The following is a 26,704-nucleotide window of genomic DNA, read 5'->3' on the forward strand; positions in this document are numbered from 1 at the left end:
AATTCAGAGTGTTTTCTATCCGAATGTGTTAATAATATGCATATCCTAGCTTCTGAGTTGGTGTAGGAGGCAGTTAAAAATGGGCACATATTTTTTTCAAAATTTCTCAATACTGCCCCCGAGCCCCAACAGGTTTAAGCTTGAAAGGGCTGGTAACTGTGACAGCATGGAATTCAAATGAGGAGATAGACAGATGGGTCAGGGGAGAAAGAGAGAATGTCCACTTGGGAGAGATGATTCCAGTGCCACCACCCCGCTGGCTCGATGCTCTAGGGGTATGCGAGAACACGTAGTCAGACGAGGAGAGAGCAGTAGGAGGAGCAGTGTTATCTGTGGTAATCCATGTTTCCGTCAGCGCCAGGAAGTCTAGGGACTGGAGGGTAGCATAGGCTGAGATGAACTCAGCCTTGTTGGCCGCAGACCGGCAGTTCCAGAGGCTGCCGTAGATATCTCAGATATGGGGGAGTGAGGCCTAAGAGGGTTTTATAAATAAGCATCAACCAGTGAGTCTTGCGACGGGTATACAGAGATGACCAGTTTACAGGGGAGTATAGAGTGCAGTACATGTTGCATTTATCGTTTTGTTCATTCGCAGAGTACGACCCTGCCTCACACAGGAAGCGGCGCAGGTCCTAATCCAGGCACTTGTCATCTCCCGTCTGGATTACTGCAACTCGCTGTTGGCTGGGCTCCCTGCCTGTGCCATTAAACCCCTACAACTCATCCAGAACGCCGCAGCCCGTCTGGTGTTCAACCTTCCCAAGTTCTCTCACGTCACCCCGCTCCTCCGCTCTCTCCACTGGCTTCCAGTTGAAGCTCGCATCCGCTACAAGACCATGGTGATTGCCTACGGAGCTGTGAAGGGAACGGCACCTCCATACCTTCAGGCTCTGATCAGGCCCTACACCCAAACAAGGGCACTGCGTTCATCCACCACTGGCCTGCTGGCCCCCCTACCTCTGAGGAAGCACAGTTCCCGCTCAGCCCAGTCAAAACTGTTCGCTGCTCTGGCACCCCAATGGTGGAACAAGCTCCCTCACGACGCCAGGACAGCGGAGTCAATCACCACCTTCCGGAGACACCTGAAACCCCACCTCTTTAAGGAATACCTAGGATAGGATAAAGTAATCCTTCTAACCCCCCCCTTAAAAGATTTAGATGCACTATTGTAAAGTGGTTGTTCCACTGGATATCATAAGGTGAATGCACCATTTTGTAAGTCGCTCTGGATAAGAGCGTCTGCTAAATGACTTAAATGTAAATGTAAATGTAAATGTTCAGTGTACATATTAAATTACCCTTTGAGGTTTTCATTCAGCTTTGACTTACTGTATCTTCAGATCCTCTTTGTTGCATCCACATTTCTCCACCGCATACCCTTTTAGACAAGCCCAAGAGACAACCAATTATAAGCCATTATCAAACATCTGCTAACAGATGTCACATGTGACAACACAGAAAAAACATTGGATAAACAATGTTAATCTCACCAACAATGGCCTCCATATTTAAAGGGCCTACTTGGCAACATGTCAAAAGAGGTTAGTCGAATAGTTAAGTATACCAATATGACCATACTGTATATTTGCATACAAACACATACTTATTAGCTAGCATGACAAAAACAGAGGCTACATACAGTAGCTATATTTCAATGGGGCTAGCAAACAGCTGGGCTAAATCCAAATCTCTATGACAACACATCTCTATGACAACAAAACAGCAAACTGTTTTGGTAAGCAATCTTTCTGATGTGGTAAAACATAATGGAAAGTTCAATTTACAGATGGTGCCAGCATAAGGGCTATGAAAGACAGGATGACAGTGGATGATAGATGATTACATTCAGGGATTGTCAAAAAAAGTAGCTAAGTAACAAACCAACTACTTCCTGTTTGTCTTCTGGCTGTATTTTGACTACTTATTTACTACCAACATCAATTAGTACAATTCTCTACCTGATTACTGGAAACTATTGTTTTCCTACTGAACACTGCAAAACTCTACTTGTATATCTTGAGTAGTGCATGAACTACACATTCACTACAAGTCTATAAATAGTCACTACTGCACAAATAGGTTATGTGTAGTAATTCAGTAGTACTTTTTCACGAGGGAAGAATTATTATTATATATATATATATATATATATATATAATTTTTGGGGGGAAAAATGTCTAATTTCCTTTCATTTTGAAACGGTGGAGGTTGTGTAGATCTGTTGGAAAGAAATCCAATTTAATTCCTTTTCATTTTAAAGGCAGCAAAATGTGAAGTATGTGCAAGGGCTGTGTAGACATTTCAATAGGCCCTGTAAGTGTCCTCTCTGGGCAATTGATCAATTAAATAGCAGACAGAAAATAAAACCTACTTGACTGGGGCCCTTGAGAGAAAAGTGTTGCGGTGTATAATTCATTTTAATCAGTTTGGAGAAAGATTAACACAGTTTAGTAGATTAAAACACTCAAACTAAACACAGGGTGCAAAAATATTTATTGCTAATAAACCGGTTGTCAGTTGGTATACATTGGCTGTATATTTACAACAGTAGAGTACAGAGGGATTGGTATGCGAGACAAAAAAAAACAACACATAAATAAATACAAAGGGACTGCCACTGAACAAGACTACAGACATAACCGGCTACAACAAATCATCCTCCCATACAGCTGTGCCAATACGATTAGAGAGAAGAATGTAAATATATTTATATTATAAATCAGCTAATCCCATTTGTTCTGTATGCGTTCAGCAGTCGCCTTCCAGGGGTCATTTTAAAATGGTCCTGTTTCAGAAAACATTCTATGATGTTAATAATGATCATATAACAAGTCAACACACCAGGCAATGAAGGAGCAACATCCAACGTAACAGATCGTTTACTTGTACAATGATGCAGGCAAACATTTTCTTTCCGTAGCTTGTTAAGGGGGTAGAGGGAAACAGCATGTGAACACTGACCTCACCTAGCATAACACGCAGGCCTGAAGGCAGGATTGTTCCTACGGTTTTGCTTATGTAAGTAATTATTCCATCATCATCATCATTATGCAGTTGTGTTTAGCCTTTACAACATCACACTTATTCCTTCGGCTATTAACACAGAGTAAGGAGTCCAAACAGTAGTTTACAGGCCATCTTTGTTAGTGTAGGCATGATAGATGCCTCATTAAAAACCATACAGAGTATTTACTCTGTACGGTTTCATGGCGATGAAAACCAAAAACCAAAAATGTCACAGTAACTGAAGTGCATGGAATGAGTCTAGACATAAAATTCAAATCTTCACACCATGTTTTTTATTTTATATATATACACACATGACATGTGTGTGGTGACCAGTGTGTTCCTAAATAAGAGGTACAGGTATATTTTACAGAGGTAAAATATAGTGGCCTTTCTAAACATGCTGCAAGGTGGCTGGAGCGGTGCGACGCAGGCGACGCTGTCAGAACTCCTTAGTGTCTTTGTCAAACAGGTGGAGTCGCTGCTCGGCAGTGAGCCCTTCCTTAAGACTCTGGCGGGGGGGTGGATGTGGGGGGGGGAAAGACTGTTAATGACCATGGTCAGGTTTAACTGTGAGTTTCAGGTAGACGGGACTGAATCATTGACAAGGAAGCAGATTGATGCAAACAGAGAGGTGCACTCATTTCTGTCACTGGTAATACTGATATTTCTCTCTAGTCCCACTGGTACCAAAAACAAAAAGGTGATCCTGTTCAAACCCACAGTCAAAATGTGCTTTTGACTGTTAATGTGTGAGATTCAGAGGAGGGAAAGCACAAGAGTCCAGAGGGTCTAGTAATACAGAGGGCTTTCCTCTCATCCATACCATAAACGTGGGTAATAATAATGTAACTCTTTTATACACACCCAGAAGGATGCTGGAGACCATTAGAATGCGCAGAAAGGGGGGATAGTGATTATTTCTGGGTAACACACTGCTGAAGGGTGAACATATAAACAAAATGGTGGTACACTAATGGATACACTGCTATTGGTGGTAGTCTGGTTTGGTATGTGACCATAAGGAGAAAAGTAGGCCTATAGGTTCTCAGGCAGCGCTAGCTGGCCCTGGGCATGTCACCAGACACAGACTGAGAAGGGGTTTGTGGGGGACCCATCTCATCACATGTTGGTACACTTCTCTCTTATTTTAACCCACAGCATTTTAACCCACAGTCAAATAGCACAACGGGATTTGTTTAAATGTTTTTAGATTAATATGACAAAAGTGTTGTATGTCCATATGGCCAATGTAGCCACCCAACACAGTACATTCACCTGCTGGGGAATTCAAAAGTTGCAGTGTAATGCAGTAGTTAACCTGAAGGTGGCAGTGTGTCACAGCTCAATGGCACTTGGTTCCAAACGGAACCGTTCTCACACACACACAACCTTCAGCTGTGGGAGACTTCTCGATTGGGTAAAACACATTAAGATGTCTTACTCAGGTATTAATAAGTTATACCTTTGACCTCATGGTGCGCTCGGTGCGTTTGGCGGCAGCAGCCGCCATCTTGAGAATGTCAGGGTTGCTTTTGGACTTCATGATATCTGAGGAGAGATAAGACAACTACTTCAAAGACAGGTCCTGGGGGGAAAAAGGGGCTAGTTCAGCTCATGTACAGTATACTATAGACACTACTGTAATAAATCTACTTGTCTGGCTGGTTGTTGTAAGGAGGTCAGTGGGTTGCAGGTCAGAGAGTCTGGACTATGAGACATCTTATGTAAATGGAGAGACCAAATGCAAATGTTGGAGGCTTTGCCGCACATTGGTTATGAGTGAAACAACCACCAAACTTGTTAAGACTGAAACAAAGGGCTCAGGTCATAAGTAGTGCACTAAATAGGGTCTAGGGTTCCATTTGGAACACTAGGTAGGGTCTAGGGTTCCATTTGGAACACTAAGTAGGGAAAAGGGTTCCATTTGGAACACACTAATGGAGTAGTAGAAGGCTAGAAAGTGTTTTATATTACTACCGTATCCTCCTGCCCTCTCCACCTCCTCCAGTGATGGTTCCCCCAGTGCCTCGTGGGCCAGCTGCAGCTGTTCTCTGAGCCTCCCAAGGTCTCGCTCTGCTTTGGCCTTCACGATACTCAGCTCTGTGTAGATGTCCTTGTACTTGTCCGTCGCATACTTCTTATCCTGGAGGGACAAATGATACATCGTTTAAGGTGGTAGGGTGAGGAATACAACCTCAGCATAAAATGAGAAAATAGCATAAAATACAATGAAAAATGATAAAAAGCAGTTTTAGGTAACTTGGGTCTTACTCTTTGGGCGGCCTGGAGTTCATCCTTCAGAGAGTTGATCTCCTGTTTCAGATACTGGACCTCCGACTCCTTCACCCTCAACATCACCTGGCAAAGATCAATACGCTAAGATTTAAGGGGTAAACTTTAGCTGTGTATAAAAACAATGCCTCCTTTCAACAAACAGGAAGACTTCAAATCGTCCAATCTTATGTTCACCTCGAGCGGAGCTTACCTCCAGCTCGTACAGTTCCTTCCCATGTGTGATGTTGCAGGTGTTTCCACCCCCGTCTTCAGCGGCCATAGAACGCATCTTCGTAATCTCTGCAGCTAGACGGTTGTTCAGCTCCTACAGACACAAGGCACATTAGATGTCATGGTAAGTGTGAGGACTATTACCTGGGCGTTTGTTAGTGCCTGGGTGTGTGTGTGTGTGTACCTGGGTGTTTGTTAGTGCCTGTGTGTGTGTGTGTGTGTGTGTGTGTGTGTACCTGGTTGTGTGTGTGTGTACCTGGGTGTTTGTGTGTGTGTTACCTGGGTGTTTGTTAGTGCCTGGGTGTGTGTGTGTGCCTGGGTGTGTGTACCTGGGAGTGTGTGTGTGTGTGTGTGTGTGTGTGTGTGTGTGTGTGTGTGTGTGTGTGTGTGTGTGTGTGTGTGTGTGTGTACCTGGGTGTGTGTGTTTGTTAGTGCCTGGGTGTGTGTGTGTGTGTGTGTTTGTGTGTGCCTGGGTGTGTGTGTGTGCCTGGTTGTGTGTGTGTGTGTGCGCGCCTGGTTGTGTGTGTGTGCGCCTGGTTGTGTGTGTGCGCCTGGTTGTGTGTGTGTGTGTGTGCGCCTGGTTGTGTGTGTGTGTGTGTGTGCGCCTGGTTGTGTGTGTGTGTGTGTGTGTGCGCCTGGTTGTGTGTGTGTGTGCGCCTGGTTGTGTGTGTGTGTGTGTGTGTGTGTGTGTGTGTGTGTGTGTGTGTGTGTGTGTGTGTGTGTACCTGGGTGTACCTGGGTGTGTGTGTGTGTACCTGGGTGTGTGTGTGTGTACCTGGTTGTGTGTGTGTGTACCTGGTTGTGTGCGTTGAGCTCCTGGTTCTCCCTCTGACACTGTCTAAGGGCCTGTCTCTCAGCCTCCAGGGCTTGGGCCAGGTGGGCGTTCTCCAGGCACTTCTGAGAATACTGCTCAGACAGCACCTCGATCTCCCTCTGGAACGAACACAGCTCCTCTCTGCAACAAAGACGGGGGAGGGAGAGGGAGAAAGAGAGAGAGAACGAGAGGGAAAGGCAGAGCGAGAGGGAAAGAGGGAGAACACAGGAAAACACTCAGTAAATCAGACAATACAAGGCAACACACTCAGCCAATCAACACCATACATTTCCACACTCAAGAAACTCAACCAAAAGACCACACTGATCACTTTTCCATCATAATAGCTGACCAAAGGAAACAATAACACAGATCTCTCATATTGTAGGGTGCGTAGGAATAAACATTGTAAGGAACCAGACTCAGTACAGCAACTCCTTCCTTCATATTTTAGTTCTGTCCTGACACTGGAGCTTCAGTGTATTCAGAGGCTAGACAGACCGGGCCAGACTGCTGCTAATCACTTCCTTAATAAACCCCAGACAGACGGCTGGAACTGTCTCGGTCTGGAATTCCAAGTTTGGCAAGGTCACCAGCCGCCACCTTAGTTAACGGTTGCCCTGGTTACAACTGGCAAGGCACAGCCAGTCACAGTGACATACTGGCTTTGCCCAGACCTTCTTTCCCATGGCGCTGGGTTGGATTTGAACTTTAATATAAAAAACAGAATTATAAAATTAAGTTATAAAAAGGTGCAGTCACGTCCACAGTTTCCAGCAGGTATAAAAGGTGCAGTCACGTCCACAGTTTCCAGCAGGTATAAAAGGTGCAGTCACGTCCACAGTTTCCAGCAGGTATAAAAGGTGCAGTCACGTCCACAGTTTCCAGCAGGTATAAAAGGTGCAGTCACGTCCACAGTTTCCAGCAGGTATAAAAGGTGCAGTCACGTCCACACTTCCAGCAGGTATAAAAGGTGCAGTCACGTCCACAGTTTCCAGCAGGTATAAAAGGTGCAGTCACGTCCACACTTCCAGCAGGTATAAAAGGTGCAGTCACGTCCACAGTTTCCAGCAGGTATAAAAGGTGCAGTCACGTCCACAGTTTCCAGCAGGTATAAAAGGTGCAGTCACGTCCACAGTATCCAGCAGATATAAAAGGTGCAGTCACGTCCACAGTTTCCAGCAGGTATAAAAGGTGCAGTCACGTCCAGTTTCCAGCGGGTATAAAAGGTGCAGTCACGTCCACAGTTTCCAGCAGGTATAAAAGGTGCAGTCACGTCCACAGTATCCAGCAGATATAAAAGGTGCAGTCACGCTCACAGTTTCCAGCAGGTATAAAAGGTGCAGTCACGTCCACAGTTTCCAGCAGGTATAAAAGGTGCAGTCACATCCACAGTTTCCAGCAGGTATAAAAGGTGCAGTCACGTCCACAGTTTCCAGCAGGTATAAAAGGTGCAGTCACGTCCACAGCTCCCTCAACATTACAGAACATTAATTAATAATCAATCATTTTAAAAAGTAAAGTAAAAAAACAAGTAATAGAAGAGGTAGCATAGTAATAATGGACTGGATTTACAAATATAAAGTGGTTGTGTCTTGGTCACCCAGCAGAATCAATAGTACATGATAGAACAGCAACGTTGAGAGTTTGTGTGTGTGTGTGTGTGTGTGTGTGTGTGTGTGTGTGTGTCTGTGTCTGTGTGTGTGTGTGTGTGTGTGTGTGTGTGTGTGTGTTTAGTCTCAGGCAGCATTTTCCAAACTCGGTCCTCGGGACCCCAAGGGGTGCATGTTATAGACCCCAAGGGGTGCAGGTTATGAACCCCAAAGGGTGCAGGTTATGGACCCCAAAGGGTGCAGGTTATGGACCCCAAAGGGTGCAGGTTATGGACCCCAAAGGGTGCAGGTTATGGACCCCAAAGGGTGCAGGTTATGGACCCCATGGACCCCAAAGGGTGCACGTTATGGACCCCATGGACCCCAAAGGGTGAACATTATGGACCCCAAAGGGTGCAGGTTATGGACCCCATGGACGCCAAAGGGTGCAGGTTATGGACCCCATGGACCCCAAAGGGTGAACGTTATGGACCCCATGGACCCCAAAGGGTGCACGTTATGGACCCCATGGACCCCAAAGGGTGCACGTTATGGACCCCATGGACCCCAAAGGGTGCAGGTTATGGACCCCATGGACCCCAAAGGGTGCATGTTATGGACCCCATGGACCCCAAAGGGTGCAGGTTATGGACCCCATGGACCCCAAAGGGTGCAGGTTATGGACCCCAAAGGTGCACGTTATGGACCCCATGGGCTCCAAAGGGTGCAGGTTATGGGCCCCATGGACTCCAAAGGGTGCATGTTATGGAGCCCAAAGGGTGCAGGTTATGGACCCCAAAGGGTGCAGGTTATGGACCCCAAAGGGTGCAGGTTATGGACCCCAAAGGGTGCAGGTTATGGACCCCATGGACCCCAGAGGGTGCAGGTTATGGACCCCATGGACCCCAAAGGGTGCAGGTTATGGACCCCATGGACCCCAAAGGGTGAACGTTATGGACCCCATGGACCCCAAAGGGTGCACGTTATGGACCCCATGGACCCCAAAGGGTGCACGTTATGGACCCCATGGACCCCAAAGGGTGCACGTTATGGACCCCAAAGGGTGCACGTTATGGACCCCAAAGGGTGCACGTTATGGACCCCATGGACCCCAAAGGGTGAACATTATGGACCCCAAAGGGTGCAGGTTATCGACCCCATGGACGCCAAAGGGTGCAGGTTATGGACCCCATGGACCCCAAAGGGTGCACGTTATGGACCCCATGGACCCCAAAGGGTGCACGTTATGGACCCCATGGACCCCAAAGGGTGCAGGTTATGGACCCCAAAGGGTGCAGGTTATGGACCCCAAAGGTGCACGTTATGGACCCCATGGGCTCCAAAGGGTGCAGGTTATGGGCCCCATGGACTCCAAAGGGTGCATGTTATGGAGCCCAAAGGGTGCAGGTTATGGACCACAAGGGTGTAGGTTATGGACCACAAGGGTGTAGGTTATGGACCACAAGGGTGCAGGTTATGGACCCCATGGACCCCAAAGGGTGCATGTTATGGACCCCAAAGGGTGCAGGTTATGGACCCCAAAGGGTGCAGGTTATGGACCCCAAAGGGTGCAGGTTATGGACCCCAAAGGGTGCAGGTTATGGACCCCAAAGGGTGCAGGTTATGGACCCCAAAGGGTGCAGGTTATGGACCCTATGGACCCCAAAGGGTGCACGTTATGGACCCCATGGACCCCAAAGGGTGCAGGTTATGGACCCCAAAGGGTGCAGGTTATGGACCCCAAAGGGTGCAGGTTATGGACCCCAAAGGGTGCAGGTTACAGACCCCAAGGGGTGCAGGTTACAGACCACAAGGGGTGCAGGTTACAGACCACAAGGGGTGCACGTTATAGACCACAAGGGGTGCACGTTATAGACCCAAAGGGGTGCACGTTATAGACCCAAAGGGGTGCACGTTATAGACCCAAAGGGGTGCACGTTATAGACCCAAAGGGGTGCACGTTATAGACCCAAAGGGGTGCACGTTATAGACCCTATTGACCCCAAAGGGTGCACGTTATGGACCCCAAAGGGTGCACGTTATGGACCCCAAAGGGTGCACGTTATGGACCCCAAAGGGTGCACATTATGGACCCTATTGACCCCAAAGGGTGCACGTTATGGACCCCATGGACCCCAAAGGGTGAACGTTATGGACCCCATGGACCCCAAAGGGTGCACGTTATGGACCCCAAAGGGTGCACGTTATGGACCCCATGGACCCCAAAGGGTGCAGGTTATGGACCCCAAAGGGTGCAGGTTATGGACCCCATGGACCCCAAAGGGTGCACGTTATGGACCCCATGGACCCCAAAGGGTGCAGGTTATGGACCCCAGGGTGCAGGTTATGGACCCCATGGACCCCAAAGGGTGCACGTTATGGACCCCATGGACCCCAAAGGGTGCAGGTTATGGACCCCATGGACCCCAAGGGTGCAGGTTATGGACCCCATGGACCCCAAAGGGTGCACGTTATGGACCCCATGGACCCCAAAGGGTGCACGTTATGGACCCCAAAGGGTGCAGGTCTTGGACCCCAAAGGGTGCAGGTTATGGACCCCAAAGGGTGCAGGTTATGGACCCCAAAGGGTGCAGGTTATGGACCCCAAAGGGTGCAGGTTATGGACCCCATGGACCCCAAGGGGTGCACGTTATGAACACCAAAGGGGTGCACGTTATGGACCCCAAAGGGTGCACGTTATGGACCCCAAAGGGTGCACGTTACGGACCCCAAAGGGTGCACGTTACGGACCCCAAAGGGTGCACGTTACGGACCCCAAAGGGTGCACGTTACGGACCCCAAAGGGTGCACGTTACGGACCCCAGGGGGTGCAGGTTACAGACCCCAAGGGGTGCAGGTTACAGACCCCAAGGGGTGCACCTTATGGACCCAAAGGGGTGCACTTTATAGACCCAAAGGGGTGCACGTTATAGACCCAAAGGGGTGCACGTTATAGACCCAAAGGGGTGCACATTATAGACCCAAAGGGGTGAGAGGTTATGGACCCCATGGACCCCAAAGGGTGCACGTTATGGACCCCAAAGGGTGCACGTTGTGGACCCCAAAGGGTGAACGTTATGGACCCTATGGACCCCAAAGGGTGCACGTTATGGACCCCATGGACCCCAAAGGGTGCAGGTTATGGACCCCAAAGGGTGCACGTTATGGACCCCAAAGAGTGCACGTTATGGACCCCATGGACCCCAAAGGGTGCAGGTTATGGACCCCATGGACCCCAAAGGGTGCACGTTATGGACCCCAAAGGGTGCACGTTATGGACCACAACGGGTGCACGTTATGGACCACAACGGGTGCACGTTATGGACCACAACGGGTGCACGTTAAGGACCCCAAGGGGTGCAGGTTACGGACCCCAAGGGGTGCAGGTTACGGACCCCAAGGGGTGCAGGTTACGGACCCCAAGGGGTGCAGGTTACGGACCCCAAGGGGTGCAGGTTACGGACCCCAAGGGGTGCAGGTTACAGACCCCAAGGGGTGCAGGTTACAGACCACAAGGGGTGCACGTTATAGACCCAAAGGGGTGCACGTTACGGACCCCATAGACCCAAAGGGGTGCACGTTACGGACCCCATGGACCCCAAGGGGTGCACCTTATGGACCCCAAGGGGTGCACGTTATAGACCAAGGGGTGCACTTTATAGACCCAAAGGGGTGCAGTTTATAGACCCAAAGGGGTGAACGTTATAGACCCAAAGGGGTGCACGTTATAGACCCAAAGGGGTGCACGTTATAGACCCCATGGACCCCGATGGGGTGCACGTTATGGACCCCGATGGGGTGCACGTTATGGACCCCGATGGGGTGCACGTTATGGACCCCGATGGGGTGCACGTTATGGACCCCGATGGGGTGCACGTTATGGACCACAAAGGGGTGCACGTTATGGACCCCGAAGGGGTGCACGTTATGGACCCCGAAGGGGTGCACGTTATGGACCCCGAAGGGGTGCACGTTATGGACCCCGAAGGGGTGCACGTTATGGACCCCGAAGGTGCAGTCACGTCCACAGTTTCCAGCAGGTATAAAAGGTGCAGTCACGTCCACAGTTTCCAGCAGGTATACAAGGTGCAGTCACATTCACAGTTTCCAGCAGGTATAAAAGGTGCAGTCACGTCCACAGTTTCCAGCAGGTATAAAAGGTGCAGTCACGTCCACAGTTTCCAGCAGGTATAAAAGGTGCAGTCACGTCCACAGTTTCCAGCAGGTATAAAAGGTGCAGTCACGTCCACAGTTTCCAGCAGGTATAAAAAGGTGCAGTCACGTCCACAGTTTCCAGCAAGTATAAAAGGTGCAGTCACGTCTACAGTTTCCAGCAGGTATAAAAGGTGCAGTCACGTCCACAGTTTCCAGCAGGTATAAAAGGTGCAGTCACGTCCACACTTCCAGCAGGTATAAAAGGTGCAGTCACGTCCACAGTTTCCAGCAGGTATAAAAGGAGCAGTCACGTCCACAGTTTCCAGCAGGTATAAAAGGTGCAGTCACGTCCACAGCTCCCTCAACATTACAGAACATTAATTAATAATCAATCATTTTAAAAAGTAAAGTAAAAAAACAAGTAATAGAAGAGGTAGCATAGTAATAATGGACTGGATTTACAAATATAAAGTGGTTGTGTCTTGGTCACCCAGCAGAATCAATAGTACATGATAGAACGGCAACGTTGAGAGTTTGTGTGTGTGTGTGTGTGTGTGTGTGTGTGTGTGTGTGTGTGTGTGTGTGTGTGTGGGTGTGTGTGTGTGTGTGTGTGTTAGTCTCAGGCAGCATTTTCCAAACTCGGTCCTCGGGACCCCAAGGGGTGCATGTTATAGACCCCAAGGGGTGCATGTTATGGACCCCATGGACCCCAAAGGGTGCACGTTATGGACCCCAAAGGGTGCAGGTTATGGACCCTATGGACCCCAAAGGGTGCACGTTATGGACCCCATGGAACCCAAAGGGTGCAGGTTATGGACCCCATGGACCCCAAAGGGTGCACGTTATGGACCCCATGGACCCCAAAGGGTGCACGTTATGGACCCCATGGACCCCAAAGGGTGCAGGTTATGGACCCCATGGACCCCAAAGGGTGCACGTTATGGACCCCAAAGTCAGTGGACCCCAAAGGGTGCACGTTATGGACCCCATGGACCCCAAAAGGTGCACGTTACGGACCCCATGGACCCCAAAGGGTGCAGGTTATGGACCCCATGGACCCCAAAGGATGCACGTTATGGACCCCATGGACCCCAAAGGGTGCACGTTATGGACCCCATGGACCCCAAAGGGTGCACGTTATGAACCCCAAAGGGGTGCACGTTATGGACCCCAAAGGGTGCACGTTATGGACCCCAAAGGGTGCACGTTATGGACCCCAAAGGGTGCACGTTATGGACCACAAAGGGTGCACGTTATGGACCACAAAGGGTGCACTTTACGGACCCCAAGGGGTGCAGGTTACAGACCCCAAGGGGTGCAGGTTACAGACCCCAAGGGGTGCAGGTTACAGACCCCAAGGGGTGCAGGTTACAGACCACAAGGGGTGCACGTTATAGACCCAAAGGGGTGCACCTTACGGACCCCAAGGGGTGCACTTTACAGACCCAAAGGGGTGCACGGTATAGACCCAAAGGGGTGCACGGTATAGACCCAAAGGGGTGCACGGTATAGACCCAAAGGGGTGCACGGTATAGACCCAAAGGGGTGCACGGTATAGACCCAAAGGGGTGCACGGTATAGACCCAAAGGGGTGCACGTTATAGACCCAAAGGGGTGCACGTTATAGACCCAAAGATGTGCACGTTATAGACCCAAAGGGGTGCACGTTATAGACCCAAAGGGGAAGAGAGGTTATGGACCCCATGGACCCCAAGGGTGCAGGTTATGGACCCCAAAGGGTGCACGTTATGGACCCCAAAGGGTGCACGTTATGGACCCTATTGACCCCAAAGGGTGCACGTTATGGACCCCATGGACCCCAAAGGGTGCAGGTTATGGACCCCAAAGGGTGCAGGTTATGGACCCCAAAGGGTGCACGTTATGGACCCCAAAGGGTGCACGTTATGGACCCCATGGACCCCAAAGGGTGCAGGTTATGGACCCCATGGACCCCAAAGGGTGCACGTTATGGACCCCATGGACCCCAAAGGGTGCACGTTATGGACCCCATGGACCCCAAAGGGTGCACGTTATGGATCCCATGGACCCCAAAGGGTGCACGTTATGGACCCTATGGACCCCAAAGTTTGCACGTTATGGACCCCATGGACCCCAAAGGGTGCAGGTTATGGACCCCAAAGGGTGCACGTTATGGACCCCAAAGGGTGCAGGTTATGGACCCCATGGACCCCAAAGGGTGCAGGTTATGGACCCCATGGACCCCAAAGGGTGCAGGTTATGGACCCCATGGACCCCAAAGGGTGCACGTTATGGACCCCAAAGGGTGCACGTTATGGACCCCATGGACCCCAAAGGGTGCACGTTATGGACCCCATGGACCCAAAGGGTGCACGTTATGGACCACAAAGGGTGCACGTTATGGACCACAAAGGGTGCACGTTATGGACCACAAAGGGTGCACGTTATGGACCCCAAGGGGTGCAGGTTACGGACCCCAAGGGGTGCAGGTTACGGACCCCAAGGGGTGCAGGTTACGGACCCCAAGGGGTGCAGGTTACGGACCCCAAGGGGTGCAGGTTACAGACCACAAGGGGTGCAGGTTACGGACCCCATAGACCCAAAGGGGTGCACGTTACGGACCCCATGGACCCCAAAGGGTGCACGTTATAGACCAAGGGGTGCACGTTATAGACCCAAAGGGGTGCAGTTTATAGACCCAAAGGGGTGAACGTTAGAGACCCAAAGGGGTGCACGTTATAGACCCAAAGGGGTGCACGTTATAGACCCCATGGACCCCAAAGGGGTGCACGTTATGGACCCCGATGGGGTGCACGTTATGGACCCCGATGGGGTGCACGTTATGGACCCCGATGGGGTGCACGTTATGGACCCCGAAGGGGTGCACGTTATGGACCCCGAAGGGGTGCACGTTATGGACCCCGAAGGGGTGCACGTTATGGACCCCGAAGGGGTGCACGTTATGGACCCCGAAGGTGCAGTCACGTCCACAGTTTCCAGCAGGTATAAAAGGTGCAGTCACGTCCACAGTTTCCAGCAGGTATAAAAGGTGCAGTCACGTCTACAGTTTCCAGCAGGTATAAAAGGTGCAGTCACGTCCACAGTTTCCAGCAGGTATAAAAGGTGCAGTCACGTCCACACTTCCAGCAGGTATAAAAGGTGCAGTCACGTCCACAGTTTCCAGCAGGTATAAAAGGTGCAGTCACGTCCACAGTTTCCAGCAGGTATAAAAGGTGCAGTCACGTCCACAGCTCCCTCAACATTACAGAACATTAATTAATAATCAATCATTTTAAAAAGTAAAGTAAAAAAACAAGTAATAGAAGAGGTAGCATAGTAATAATGGACTGGATTTACAAATATAAAGTGGTTGTGTCTTGGTCACCCAGCAGAATCAATAGTACATGATAGAACAGCAACGTTGAGAGTTTGTGTGTGTGTGTGTTAGTGTCAGGCAGCGTTTTCCAAACTCGGTCCTCGGGACCCCAAGGGGTGCATGTTATGGACCCCATGGACCCCAAAGGGTGCACGTTATGGACCCCATGGACCCCAAAGGGTGCAGGTTATGGACCCCAAAGGGTGCACGTTATGGACCCCATGGACCCCAAAGGGTGCAGGTTATGGACCCCATGGACCCCAAAGGGTGCACGTTATGGACCCCATGGGCTCCAAAGGGTGCAGGTTATGGGCCCCATGGACTCCAAAGGGTGCATGTTATGGAGCCCAAAGGGTGCAGGTTATGGACCACAAGGGTGCAGGTTATGGACCCCATGGACCCCAAAGGGTGCACGTTATGGACCCCAAAGGGTGCAGGTTATGGACCCCATGGACCCCAAAGGGTGCACGTTATGGACCCCATGGACCCCAAAGGGTGCACGTTATGGACCCCAAAGGGTGCACGTTATGGACCCCATGGACCCCAAAGGGTGCACGTTATGGACCCCATGGACCCCAAAGGGTGCACGTTATGGACCCCATGGACCCCAAAGGGTGCACGTTATGGACCCCATGGACCCCAAAGGGTGCACGTTATGGACCCCATGGACCCCAAAGGGTGCACGTTATGGACCCCATGGACCCCAAAGGGTGCACGTTATGGACCTCAAAGGGTCACGTCCACACTGGACCCCCAAAGGGTGCACGTTATGGACCCCATGGACCCCAAAGGGTGCAGGTTATTGACCCCAAAGGGTGCACGTTATGGACGCCATGGACCCCAAAGGGTGCACGTTATGGACCACAAAGGGTGCACGTTACGGACCCCAAGGGGTGCAGGTTACGGACCCCAAGGGGTGCAGGTTACGGACCCCAAGGGGTGCAGGTTACTGACCCCAAGGGGTGCAGGTTACGGACCCCAAGGGGTGCAGGTTACGGACCCCAAGGGGTGCAGGTTACAGACCCCAAGGGGTGCAGGTTACAGACCCCAAGGGGTGCAGGTTACAGACCACAAGGGGTGCACGTTATAGACCCAAAGGGGTGCACGTTACGGACCCCATAGACCCAAAGGGGTGCACGTTACGGACCGACCCCGATGGGCTGCACATTATGGACCGACCCCGATGGGGTGCACGTTATGGACCCCGATGGGGTGCACGTTATGGACCCCGATGGGGTGCACGTTATGGACCCCGATGGGGTGCACGTTATGGACCCCGATGGGGTGCACGTTATGGACCCCGATGGGGTGCACGTTATGGACCCCGATGGGGTGCACGTTATGGACCCCGATGGGGTGCACGTTATGGACCCCGATGGGGTGCACGTTATGGACCCCGATGGGGTGCACGTTATGGACCCCGAAGGGGTGCACGTTATGGACCCCGAAGGGGTGCACGTTATGGACCCCGAAGGGGTGCACGTTATGGACCCCGAAGGGGTGCACGTTATGGACCCCGATGGGGTGCACGTTATGGACCCCGATGGGGTGCACGTTATGGACCCCGAAGGGGTGCACGTTATGGACCCCGAAGGGGTGCACGTTATGGACCCCGAAGGGGTGCACGTTATGGACCCCGAAGGGGTGCACGTTATGGACCCCATTATCACAGCTGATTCAACTCATCAAGTTTTGATTATTTGGCATCAGCTGTGTAGTGTTAGGGAAAAAACCAAAACGTTCACCCCTTGGGAAACGCAGGTGTAAGGGTTGAATGTGTGGCGAGTCCGTGCAAATCATTTCTACGGTGCAGATAGTCTGTGGTGCAATAGGCTCTACGGTGTAGGTCTATGCAGGGAGACATAGCTGTTCATTAGTCTGATGGCCTGGTGGTAGAAGCTGTCTCGGAGCTTGTTGGTCCAAGACCCGATGCTCCGATACCGTTTCCCAGATGGTAACAGAGTAAACAGTCTACGGCTCGGGTGACTGCAGCCCTTGACGATCTTCCAGGCCTTCCTCAAACACTGCCTGTTGTAGATAATAATAGGAGGGCAGGGAGCGTAGTGGGCAGTACATACCACCCTTTGTAGAGCCTTCCGGTTGAGGGCGGTGCAGTTGCTGTACCAGGCGATGATGCAGCCGGTCTTGGATGCTCTCGATAGTGCAGTGGTAGAACTTCTTGAGGATCTGAGGACACATGCTGAATTTCTTCAGTCACCTGATGATGATGTTGGAGTCGTACGTGACCATGCAGATGTACAGAAGGGGGCTGAGCACACACCCCTGCGGGACCCCGTGTTGAGGGTCAGTGTGGCAGAGGTGTGTTGCCTACCCTCACCATCTGGGGTCCAGTTGCAGAGGTAGGTGTTCATACCCAGGGCCTTGAGCTTAGTGTCAAGCATGGAGGGGCCTATGGTGTTGAAAGCTGAGCTGTAGGCGATGAACATCTTTCTCACATAGGTGTTGCTCTTGTCCAGGTGGGATAGGGCAGTGTGTAGGGCAATGGCGATTGCGTCATCTGTGGATATGTTGGATCGTATGCAGATTTTTGTGGGCCCAGGGTGTCAGGTAAGGTGGAGCTGATTTGGTTCTTGGAACCAGCATCTCAAAGCACTTCATGATGACAGACGTGAGTGCTGCAGGGCGATAGTCATTTAGGCAGGTTACCTTTGCTTGATTGGGTACAGGGACAATGGTGGACATCTTGAAGCATGTGGGGATCACAGACTGGGACAGGGAGAGGTTGAATATGTCCGTGAAAACTCCAGCCAGCTGGTCTGCGCATGCTCTGAGGACATTGCCGGGGACACTGTCTGGACCGGTTCCTTTGCGAGCATTCACACGCTCGAAGGTCTTACTGACGTCAGCCGCAGAGATCTAGAGCTCACAGTCTTCTACAGCAGCGGGGGCCCTCATGGGAGGATCGGTGCTGGGGGTATACAGCTGTGATTATAACCACTGGGAATTATCTTCGGAGATAGTGGGGTTGGCACTTAATCGGGAGGTATTCCAGAGCGGGAGAACAGAAAGTTGTGAGGAATTGTAAGTTACCACAGTCACACCATGAGTTGTTGATAATGAAGCAAATGCCTTCTCCTTTACTTTTCCCAGAAAGATTCCTCTGACCACGCGATAATGGAAAACCCAGCAGGCTGGATAGCCGGATCCAGCACGGAGCCCGTGAGCCACGTTTCAGTGAGGCAAATGATGTGTGTCTCTCAGGTCCCGTTGGTAGGATATCCTCACTCTGAGCTTGTAACCTATTGTCTAGCGACTGTACATTTGCTAGTAAAATACTAGGAAGCATTAGGTGATTTGCCCTTCTCCTTAGTCTGACTAGAACGCTAGCTCTCTTTTTAGTAGGGCTCCTGGAATGAATGGATCTGCTTTGGGAGAACTGAACAAAGGGTCCAGTTCTGGAAAGTCGAATCTGTCAAATTTGTGGCGAGTAACCGCCGATCTGATGACCAGGAGTGCTCGTCGGTCATAGGCGATAATACTAGAAACATTTTGAGCAAATAAAGTAAAAAGGAACAATAAAATAAACAAAAGACTGCAAAGTTGGCTAGGAGCTAGCAACACAGCGAACGTGTCAGTCGGTGCCATCTTGTCATAATGATATGCTAACTTACTCGTGTTGCCTGCATATCTCCTCTATGTCTGCGTTCTCCGTGTTGCTGTTGGACTTGCGGGCCTTGTCCAGCTCCTTCTCCAGCTCCGACCGGTGGGCGTTCTTCATCGCCTCGATTGCTGGGGCAACCAAAACAAAGAACGTTGTTATTTAGGAGAGATCATCAAGCATTGACGGACCACGTTAGGTAATCGTGTAGTTTTAGAAAGAAAATACACTGTTTTATAAAGCAGAGCCCAAAGACCATGCTAACTCACAATTGTGGATTTGTGTACACAAGTGAACAAAATACTTAATGTTAGCCTGATGGTACTGCTAGCATGGGACACTAGGCCTATATGATTACCAAGGTGCTACTGGGTTAGCGTTAGCTGCTATCGCAATTACTACTGACCGGCTATGGTAGCGGCAGTCTCCTCGGCTAGCAGCCTCTCCTTTTCCTCGTGTAGGTTCTCCAGTGCTCTCTGGTTTTTCCTCTGCAGTTCTTCAATCACCCTCTGGTGGGACTCCTCCATGGCAGCAAAGCCCCTCTCACAGGTGGCCTATCAATGGAGGGGAAAGGGTGAAAAGTGAATCTACATGAAACCATAAGCTAGGGCCAGGAGTTTCTTGCCTGACCATGTGATTTGACTAGGAAAAGCTCTGGACCCTAGTTATAGGGTATTTTTCCTGGTCAAACTCTGGATCTAGTTAAAGCCCAAAAAACTCTGACCCAGAACTCCTGACCCCAGCCACAACCACTGTTGACCATCTCTTCACTGACGACAAACACCAGCTAGCTACTTTAGCTATTAACAACATAAGCCTCTGGTACAGAATACACAATACATTGAAGAAATGCGTAGGCAGCGAGAACACAATGTGATTGAGAAGGCTGTGTTCTGTAGCCTAATTATCCCTGCAACAGTGAAGTTATTCAACCGCAGCCACGATTTGAAGCCAAGTGAAATCTGGGCTGCTCGCTCATAAAACACCTATCACAAATTGAGTTCATGTCATAGTGGGTCATATTGTTAGCCGTCTATAATGTGAAAAACGTATAATCTGTTTCTATTGGGGATGTCTTGGTGGAATGTAGGAGGTTAAGATGAGACCAAATAGAACAATGGATAATAGGCTGATTCTGTGGGGACAGACAGACAGTGGAGTCTGGTGTGTCTCCATCGTACTGTCCCTCGGCCAGCCTGTCTGTGTCAAATGAGGCAGGATTGGCAGCTTCGCACCAACACCTTTTAGCAGTATAGAGAAAGAAGGCTGGGGAGGGGAGGACGGGGTCTGATCAACACGGTTTTAGAGTCACTCACAATGCTATTATAATTACAGTGCATGTTTCCACAAGAGGGGATTTGAATGGCCTTCCGACCAGCTCGACACTAAACCTACTTCCGTCCTCTATTCAGTGTTGCTAATCTGAGTACTGTCCTATGCTCTCTATTCCTAAAATGTCTGTTTTCACAGGGATTTCCCCAGCGCTCAGGAAACTGGCCCAGGAGGGAACAAACTTTGAGACTGAGCCAACCCCCCCACCCACTGGCTGGATATTTGGGGGCACTTCCTACTGTGCCATCACAGCAAGCAACACCTGCCCTTTATTTAGTGTGTGTGTGTGTTTGTGTCTAAGTGCGTTTGTGGGGGCCATTTCCTGTTTAGGGGAGAGGCTGGTGTATAGTATACAACTACATGTAAATAAAGTATGTCTGACTGGAGGGACTGTGTTCCAGGGATGAAACCTGTCCTCAAGGACCAGGAAGAGATCTGCTAAAACGTTATTACTGATATTACAATGTTATTACTGTTAAGAGGACTGCAAAAATGCTACCACCCGTCCGTCTCCATACACAACAACACAAAGATTACATCACCAGCAGCAACAACAAAAGACCTGGTGTAGCACAGGTCAACTCATGTCAGCTGTGTACCCAAGCTGTGTTCCCACGCTGTGTTCCCAAGCTGTGTTCTAAACCTGAGTAGGAGAACCCATGTCATCTGCTTAGAAACAGTCTCTATTCAGGCCTAATAAAAACACGCAGGAAACAACAACTCTTAAAACTATTCATATAAAGCTGGAGCCTGGTTATAAACGTCTACAACGTAATGTAGAGACCATGACAATGGATAAAATGTTGTTTTCTTTTTTACTTGAATTCTATGTAGTCTAAATAAATAATAATAATACACAAAACAGGATCTATAACGTATAAAAAACATCTGGGTAACTATATGTTCACATACATTACCAAAGATTCTAGGTATATGATCATGGTGGAATGTGGTTAATAGACTTTTTTTAGTTGCGATTAGATCTTGTATTGCATTTCTTCCTTTTAAGAATTACTTTTCCAAGAAAGTAAATATCAATCAAATGTATTTATAAAGCCCTTCTTACTTCAGCTGATGTCACAAAGTGCTGTACAGAAACCCAGCCTAAAACCCCAAACAGCAAGCACCTAGAAGCACCTGCATTGCAAATATGTCTACGCTTCAAGCATTCTGCAATGTTTTGATAGCCTGTCAATTATTATGAGTTCAATCAGCATGTCAGAAGGGGGAAAAGTTAATTGTTGTCAGTTAAAGCAAAAGCACATCAAAAAGACAAAAAGAGGTAAGCCCCATGCACCTTCAAATGCAGGTCATTTAAACTTCCCCCTCAAGAAAAAACAAAATGTCCACCCGATTATCTAAATCATGTATCTGTTGAGGACAACAATAGGTAGACAGCTTTAAAAGGGCTTCAACCGTTTTGTATTTGACACTTCTAATATATACGACGCCTACTGAAGAAAGGAATCTTTAATGAAGCACATCAAACTGTAGCTTCCGAGAAAGTCATTTGATCAGCAACTATACCTACTGGGATGATCATTTCACATTGGATGTGTAAATATGCTGATAGACACTAAATAACATGACCTGAATTCTTTGTCAGCCTGACTTTCATGGGACTGTAAGAGAGGTTCTGGTTGGTCTCCTTAAGCAGATGGGTTGCCTCCCACATAAACAATGTTCCAGTTGGGATTTCGGAGAAGTAGTTCTGGTTAACTAACCTTTTTCCTGTCAAACAAAACGGGTTCCTCAGCGCACAAGTAGCGTCAACAACCACATGCACTAACAGTGGATTAGTCACCATGCAACACTGGAGGATACTGATATACAAAGGAAAGCAAGCAGAGTGAGGATAGCAGGGCTACAGAGGAAAAGGGGGGGGTAAGGGAGGGAAGGGGGGGCAGGAGGGTGGGGGGTGCCACAAGGAGACAAGGCATCACGGACGGAGGAACAGAAAGGACAAGGAACGGCTTCCACCTTCAGATTCTCCAGGTCTTTGTCGTATTTCAGCCGGAGGGTAGCTGCGTCGCCCTGGAGCTCCCTCCGCTTCATCTCCTCTGTCATGGCCGAGACCTGGGCCACCAGCTCCTGGATGCGCTCCTTGAGGGCGGAGGTCGTAGAGGTCTCAGGGGACATCGTTTCATCCTCTGCCCCAGTGGGATAGCCTGCTCCTGGGGTGACATCCATCTGATGATGGAACTTCTCCAGTAGGACACTCATCTCTGTCTCGTGTTTCTTCTTCAGGTTCTCCATGCAGACAGTCAGAGAGTCAATCTCCTTCACGTTTTCTTCACGTTCTAGACGCAATATCTCGGACACCTTTGCCACCTCCTGTCGCAGATTTTCTGTTACCTGTGTGTAGACGTCCTTGGTCTCCCGCAGCTCCAGCTTGTGCTTGGCTACCATGTCTTGCAGCTGTATGGCCTTGTCCAGGGAGTCAATGGGCTCCCCTTCGATCTGGATGTGTGTTACTGGTCTAGTATCTTCACTCATAGTGCTTTCAAGGCATTGCAGATGATTCTGTTGATCCGACAATTTGGATTGGAGTTCTCCGTTCTGTTCTCTCAATAGAAGGCAGTTGGCACAGTCAGAGTTGCCAATCCGAAGTTTCTCAACCTGTGTTTCTTTCAGCTCTTTCTCGTGTTGGAAGTTCAGCCTGCTGATGAGAAAGGCCATGTGAGCTTCTGTGGCTGCGTCTTGAAGGTACTCAGACCATTGTTTCTTAACTTTTCCGGAATCAAAGCTAGCTAGGACCAAGGACAGGAGGGTGTCATTTGTGGACATTTCAATGGTGGAGGCAATTAGGTTAAACAAATACACTTTCTCTTGCAATGCCTCTGTTAGATCTTTCAAAATGAGCGTGTTGGTGTCATTATCAAGCCAGCTGCACCAATTCAAAAGGTCTGCTTGCATGGTCTGTGCAGTCACAGTCATCTTATTATCAACTTCCATCTTGGGTCGAGGACAAATCCTGTTCATCAACAGCAACATGCTCTTCTCAGCTACCGTACGCTGTACTACACGCATTTCAAAACTACATGCACGTTCACCTTCAGTCTTGCATGGGCTAACCTCTAAAGCGTTCAACAGACCACTCCAGAACGCTGCCTCTAATACCAACCTTTTCATTACTCTCTGACTTACTTCATCTGGCTCTTCTTCAAAGAATCCAAGGCAGTCTGTGATATGTAAAGAGCTTTTCAGATCAATTAGGGTTTTCTCCACACTAACATCGAGCTTCACTAACACATCTAACACCCGACTAAGGGCCTCAGACTTCATCTTTATCTCACCTACTACTTGCTTTATAACACTTTTGTCTGCTACCTTCCTCTCACCGGTCTGCATCAAGTCTTCACTAACATTCACTTCTCTTTCTCCCCTAGCCGACTTTGCCTTTACCCCCAACTTTGCTCGCAACATCCTAATCTCATTCTCTGCCTCTAAAAGTTTCACACACTGGACTCTCTCCGATTCCTGGTTTCTAGCTTGAAGTTCAACGTTCTGAGCTTGAAGTTCTCTACAGAGCTCTTCCTTTTCCAAGAGCTTGGCCCCTGTTGCCTCCAGCTGCTCTTTGAGTTGCCCTTTCTCCTTAGGAGCACCTTCCTCTGCCATCTGGAATCCCAGACCTTTGAGAGTGGCCTCTTTCAGCTGCAGTCTCCTCTCTCCATCCTTCAGGCTGCTTCCTAGCACCTCCAAGGTGACAAGGGCCTCATGAAGCTTCACAGACTTCTCATTCAGCTCTCTCTCATAGAACTCCCTGTCGATAGCATTGGCTTGGCTCTCTGCTAGTCTGGCCCTGACTCCGTTCAGCTCTTCTAGGATCAGTAGGTGCTGTTTCCCGCCTTGCAGGTTGATCAGCTCAGCTTTGAGCCTGTTGATCTCCCTATCTGCCTCAGTTAGTTGGTTCACTATCTCCTGATAGCGCTGGTTCAGCGCTCCGTTTTCGCTCTTTAGAAGTTCAACCCTGTGGGACAACGCCCGTACAGTGATCTCTTGGCATTCCGAGTGGTCTTCGATTTGACACAGTGGTCCGTAAGGGGTCTTCCGGCTCTCCACCTTCTGAACCCTTCCTAGCATGTCCTCCATGGCCAGGAGACGCGATTCATAACTGTGGATGCTTTCGCCCGCCCTGGCCAAGCTCTGCCTCATGGACTCGTTGTCTACCTCTTGTTGAAACTTCCAGCTCTCCAAAAGCCTCTGGCAACTACCCTGTTGTCCTATTTCCAGACTAGCCTCCACGCAGAATTCACTGTGAGATCGTAGCAATCTAACCAGTCCCTTCAGAGTCAGGGACTTTCCTGATATCAAGTCCTCTAGCTCTTGAATCCTGTCTACACTATCTTCGATCAAAAAGCTAACATTCTTTTTGACGGGCGGCTCTGAGGAAGGCAGGCTTTCCAGAGGGGCTGTTGTTTGGGGGTGGGAAAAGTAAAGTTCCTTGATGGAGAGGTGGGAAAGCGAGAGGCCAAGCTGTGCCTGCATATTACGCTTTTTCAGTTCTTGCAGCTGCAGGAGCTCTTTGGTCTCCTGATACTTCCTTGCTAAGCTCTGCGCTTGAGAACTAACCAGTTCCGGCCTCTTCGTCTGGGGCTTGATATCAGCCTCCAGAACCAAAGGGAGCTCCAGCTTGGAAAAGGGGACCAGAAAGTTGGTTAACACACACAGCAGGGGTGAAAAAGGCTAGCTAAATTATTTTAGGTAATACATAAATTATTTCCCTCTGGATTCAGAGCGATTAAACATTATGAAATCATACTATAAAGCACCAGTCAAAAGTTTGGACACACCTACTCATTCAAAGGGTTTTCCTTTATTTTTACTATTTTCTACATTATTATTATACAATGAAGACATCAAAACTATGAAATAACACATATGGTATCATGTAGTAACCAAAAAAGGGTTGAACAAATCAAAATATATTTTATATTTCAGATTCTTCAAAGTAGCCATCCTTTGCCTTGATGATAGCTTTGCACACTCTTGGCATTCTCTCAACCAGCTTCATGAGGTAGTCACCTGGAATGCATTTCAATTAACAGGTGTGCCTTGTTAAAAGTTAAATTGTGGAATTTCTTTCATTTTTAATACGTTTGAGCCAATCAGTTGTTTTGTGACAAGGTTTGGGTGGTATACAGAAGCTAGCCCTATTTTGTAAAAGACCAAGTCCATACTACGACAAAAACAGCTCAAATAAGCGAAGTGAAACAACAGTGCATCATTACTTTAAAACATGGTCTGTCAATACAGAACATTTTGAGAACTTTTAAAGTTTCTTCAAGTGTAGTTGGAAAAACCATCAAGCGCTATGATGAAACTGGCTGTCATGAGGACCGCGCAAGGAAAGGAAGACCCAGAGTTACCTCTGCTGCAGAGGATAAGTTCAGTAGAGTTACCAGCCTCAGAAATTGCAGCCCAAATAAATGCTTCACAGAGTTCAAGTAACAGACACATCTCAACATCAACTGTTCAGAGGAGACTGTGTGAATCAAGCCTTCATGATCGAATTGCTGCAAAGAAACCACTACTAAAGGACATTAGACCAGTGGAAATCTGTCCTTTGGTCTGATGAGTCCAAATTGGAGATTTTTGGTTCCAACCGCTGTGTCTTTGTGAGACGCAGAGTAGGTGAACGGATGATCTCCGCATGTGTGGTTCCCCCCGTGAAGCATGGAGGAGGTGGTGTGATGGTGCTTTGCTGGTGACACTGTCTTTGATTTATTTCGAATTCAAGGCACACATAACCAGCATGGCTACCACAGCATTCTACAGCAAAACACCATCCCATCTGGTTTGCACTTAGTGGGGCTATCATTTGATTTTCAAAAGGACAATGACCCAACAAACCTCCAGGCTGTGTAAGGAGTATTTGACCAAGAAGAGTGATGGAGTGCTGCATCAGATGACCTGGCCTCCACAATCACCCAACCTCAACCCAATTGAGATGGTTAAGGATGAGTTGGACCGCATAGTGAAGGAAAAGCAGCCAACAAGTGCTCAGCATATGTGGGAACTCCTTCAAGACTGTTGGAAAAGCATTCCTCATGAAGCTGGTTGAGAGAACTCCAAGAGTGTGCAAAGCTGTCATCAAGGCAAAGGGTGGCTACTTTGAAGAATCTAAAATATATTTTGATTTGTTTAACACTTTAGTTGCTACATGATTCCATTATTTCATAGTTTTGATGTCTTCAATATTATTCTACAATGTAAAAAAGAGTAAAAATAAAGAAACTCTTGAATGAGTAGGTGTGTCCAAACTTTTGAATGGTACCGTATATCATTTTGACTTCAACATTATGCCATTTAACCATAACGAT

At 48.9% G+C, this 26,704-nt stretch overlaps 1 protein-coding gene across 3 annotated transcripts in view; it reads right to left on the reverse strand.

Moving 5' to 3' along the window:
• Positions 1-2,476: 2,476 nt before the first annotated feature.
• Positions 2,477-26,704, reverse strand: part of LOC106578848 (myosin phosphatase Rho-interacting protein) — a 77,887-nt gene continuing 53,659 nt past the window's right edge. Inside the window, exons 14-22 of one of the 3 annotated variants that reach the window (XM_014158056.2) lie at positions 22,362-25,013; positions 19,456-19,603; positions 19,063-19,180; positions 6,310-6,469; positions 5,495-5,608; positions 5,281-5,367; positions 4,987-5,152; positions 4,472-4,557; positions 2,477-3,517 (exon numbers count right to left, since the gene is read on the reverse strand). In XM_014158056.2, coding sequence (XP_014013531.1) covers positions 3,449-3,517; positions 4,472-4,557; positions 4,987-5,152; positions 5,281-5,367; positions 5,495-5,608; positions 6,310-6,469; positions 19,063-19,180; positions 19,456-19,603; positions 22,362-25,013 — 3,600 coding nt within the window. In that variant the 3' untranslated portion in view covers positions 2,477-3,448. The remainder of the gene's footprint in view (positions 3,518-4,471; positions 4,558-4,986; positions 5,153-5,280; positions 5,368-5,494; positions 5,609-6,309; positions 6,470-19,062; positions 19,181-19,455; positions 19,604-22,361; positions 25,014-26,704) is intronic. The other 2 variants (XM_045702354.1, XM_014158057.2) reach the window with 2 other exon arrangements.

Source organism: Salmo salar, chromosome ssa19 (genome assembly GCF_905237065.1).
Source record: "Salmo salar chromosome ssa19, Ssal_v3.1, whole genome shotgun sequence".
NCBI classification, from domain to species: Eukaryota; Metazoa; Chordata; class Actinopteri; order Salmoniformes; family Salmonidae; genus Salmo; species Salmo salar.